Genomic DNA, 2557 nt, shown 5'->3' on the forward strand with positions numbered 1-2557 from the left:
TAACACAAAAAATGTTTTTGTTTTAGTTTTTTTAAATTTACATTTTTGTGGATCACTACATGCATAAGTTATGTTTCAACAGGAAGCTGAATCAGATGAGGAGCTGTCAGAAGGGGGCGAGACAGGTGGAGAGAAGCAAGTGGAGGAGGAACCAAGTGTAAGTAGTGGTGAAACAGTTACTTCGCACATCACACTGCACCATACACAAAACAGATTTTCATACATAAGTAAACACAGAAAACATATGCCTACATTACAGAGAATTTGTTTCCTTTATTTCAGTCTCCTGCTCCTGCTGCTGCCGCTGAAGGTTCTCCCAGACGCTCCCAGAGTCGGCGGAATCGTCGCCGCGGTCGGCCATCAGTGAGTTTTTTTTTTGGAGGGGGATTCTATTGGTACTTTAGTGTTTCAGTGTACTAATTTGTTTGTTTTTCTTCTTCTTTTTTTTTTGCACAGGCTTCACAGCGTGCTCCCGCAGAGGAGTTCGATGATGACATAGACATAGACAGTCTCATCGAGGAGGTTCGCGAGCGGGAGCCGCTGTGGAACATGGCTGACCGCAGGCATGCCGATACCAGTGTCACCCGTCAGCTCTGGGACGAAGTGTGCCAGAACATCTTTCCGAGGTGGGAGGACCTTCATCCACAGCAGCAGAGCAAACTATGTAAGTATTCACTTTTCAGTGATGTTTTGAGCTGAATGTAATGTATTGCATTTACCAATTTTTTTTTTTTCTTTTCATTCTTGTCTTCACAGATGGAAAGGTTAGGAAGCGGTGGCGGTCACTGAGGGATCGCTTTAAGAGGGAATTTAATGCGGAGATGCAGGCCCCGAGTGGCTCAGCAGGAAGGAAGAGGAGCAGATATAAACACGGCCAGGCCCTCTCCTTCCTGAGGCGAACAATGCTGAGCAGAGTGTAAGTATTCTACAGCCCACTTATAACCATGTTAACCTGTCTAACTTAGTTTGGTTTCAGTCAGGGCTTTTTCATATCAATATATTAATTTTTTTTGTTTTTTCTTTCACAGCACCTTCTCCAGCCACCGGTCGCCTGCATCTTCCTCTGCGCCCTCTGGAGCGATCCCTCCTGAGTCCGCCACTGAGGGCCACGTCGGTAGGCCCCACACCACTGACCCCTCTGTCCCCTCCACTTCATCCGCCCCAAGCAGTGGAGCATTATTGCAGCCTTCATTGCTCACATCTGATGCTGAACAGATAGCGTTCCCTTTACCCCACCCCTCTGATCCTGCCACCTCGAGACCACCATTAGGTTCGTGGCGACAGAGGGGTCAGGAAAAGAGCTATGCTCCTGAATTCTTACATCTGAATGCATCCTTCCAAGGATCTTTCAAAATTTGGGGAGAGCAAGTGACTGCTGGTTTCAACATGGTGCAATCACGCATCAGTGAAAGCAGCCAGGAAACCAGCAGTCGCTTGGATAGGCTGCATTCAGCTGTAAGTCAAGCTCCGGCCAATCTTTTTTTCCAATCCATGCTCAGGAGCATGGAGAAGCTTTCTTTTGAGCAACAGATGCGGGTAATGAATACCTGCCATAATGCTCTACTGAAGGCCCTTAACGTACCACAATCTACCCACACACCTCCCCACACATCCACTACAATTCCACCCCAGGCCCCATTTCCACACCATGCCCCACCCCAGGCCCCATTTCCACACCATGCCCCACCCCAGGCCCCATTTCCACACCATACCCCCCATTACCAAACCCAGCCCCAATACCCACACCAGCCCCAATACCACACCAGCCCCATTACCCAACCCAGTCCCAATACCCAACCCAGTCCCAACACCCAACCCAGTCCCCACACCCAACCCAGTCCCCATACCCATCCCGGCCCTCAAACCAAATTTCTTCCCCAATGTTTTCTTCCTTGCCCAGCTTACCTTCCCCAGTAAGTCTTCCCCCTACCCCAACACCACCCCCCTCTGGTCAGCCTCCTGGTTTTACCCCCCCCCTTCCACTGCACCCCAAACAAGTAGGGTTTCCCCACCTATCGACGTGGTCCAACCTTCCAGCCCCTCCTCCCCTCGTATCTCCACCCCACACTTTCAAGATTTGTAATGTTTGTTAATGTTCTTAAAAAAAATTTGCAAAGTTTTAGAAAAAAAAATTTGAAAATAAAAAATATTTCTACTTCTTGTGCAAAGAAAATTTAAAAAAAAAAAAAAAAAGTTAAAATAAAATTCTGTCTGATTTAAATTCTAGTCTGTGTGTGTGTGTGGATTTATTAAGGTAATATGGCAACTAATAACAAAGGTAAAATAAAAATAAACACCAGACGTGTGAAAGGTATAACATATTGGTTTTACTAGCAAGAAAACCATGCTTTTGTACCTTTTTTTTTTTTTTTTTTTTTTTTCGGAAGAAACACATTTTTTACATAAACCAAACACATGGAAAACAGGTTACACAATCATGTCTTGCCATGGGATCCACCCGACAGGTGACACAAAATAATCCGCAAACTGGTCCCTCATCCTTGTAAAAGAACCTGTAGAGCGAACCGAGCTGCTGCGGTAGTCCCACAAGGTGGTC

At 46.3% G+C, this 2557-nt stretch overlaps 1 protein-coding gene across 1 annotated transcript; it reads left to right on the forward strand.

The window, feature by feature from the left end:
- Positions 1-285: 285 nt before the first annotated feature.
- On the forward strand, positions 286-2126 carry LOC143774294 (uncharacterized). Its single transcript, XM_077261771.1, has 3 exons — positions 286-664; positions 757-916; positions 1029-2126. Exons 1-3 carry the CDS (start codon positions 550-552, stop codon positions 1915-1917), a joined length of 1164 nt encoding a protein of 387 aa, XP_077117886.1. The 5' UTR covers positions 286-549; the 3' UTR covers positions 1918-2126.
- Positions 2127-2557: the final 431 nt, after the last annotated feature.

Source organism: Ranitomeya variabilis, chromosome 1 (genome assembly GCF_051348905.1).
Source record: "Ranitomeya variabilis isolate aRanVar5 chromosome 1, aRanVar5.hap1, whole genome shotgun sequence".
NCBI lineage: Eukaryota > Metazoa > Chordata > Amphibia > Anura > Dendrobatidae > Ranitomeya > Ranitomeya variabilis.

What these genes read in the sequence shown, in the direction of transcription:
- LOC143774294 (XM_077261771.1), top strand. Translation starts at nt 550, where the DNA reads ATGGCTGACCGCAGGCATGCCGATACCAGTGTCACCCGTCAGCTCTGG. An exon ending in ACAGCAGCAGAGCAAACTAT is followed by an intron (nt 665 to 756) that starts GTAAGTATTCAC and finishes TTGTCTTCACAG; the next exon opens with ATGGAAAGGTTAGGAAGCGG. An exon ending in CGAACAATGCTGAGCAGAGT is followed by an intron (nt 917 to 1,028) that starts GTAAGTATTCTA and finishes TTTCTTTCACAG; the next exon opens with CACCTTCTCCAGCCACCGGT.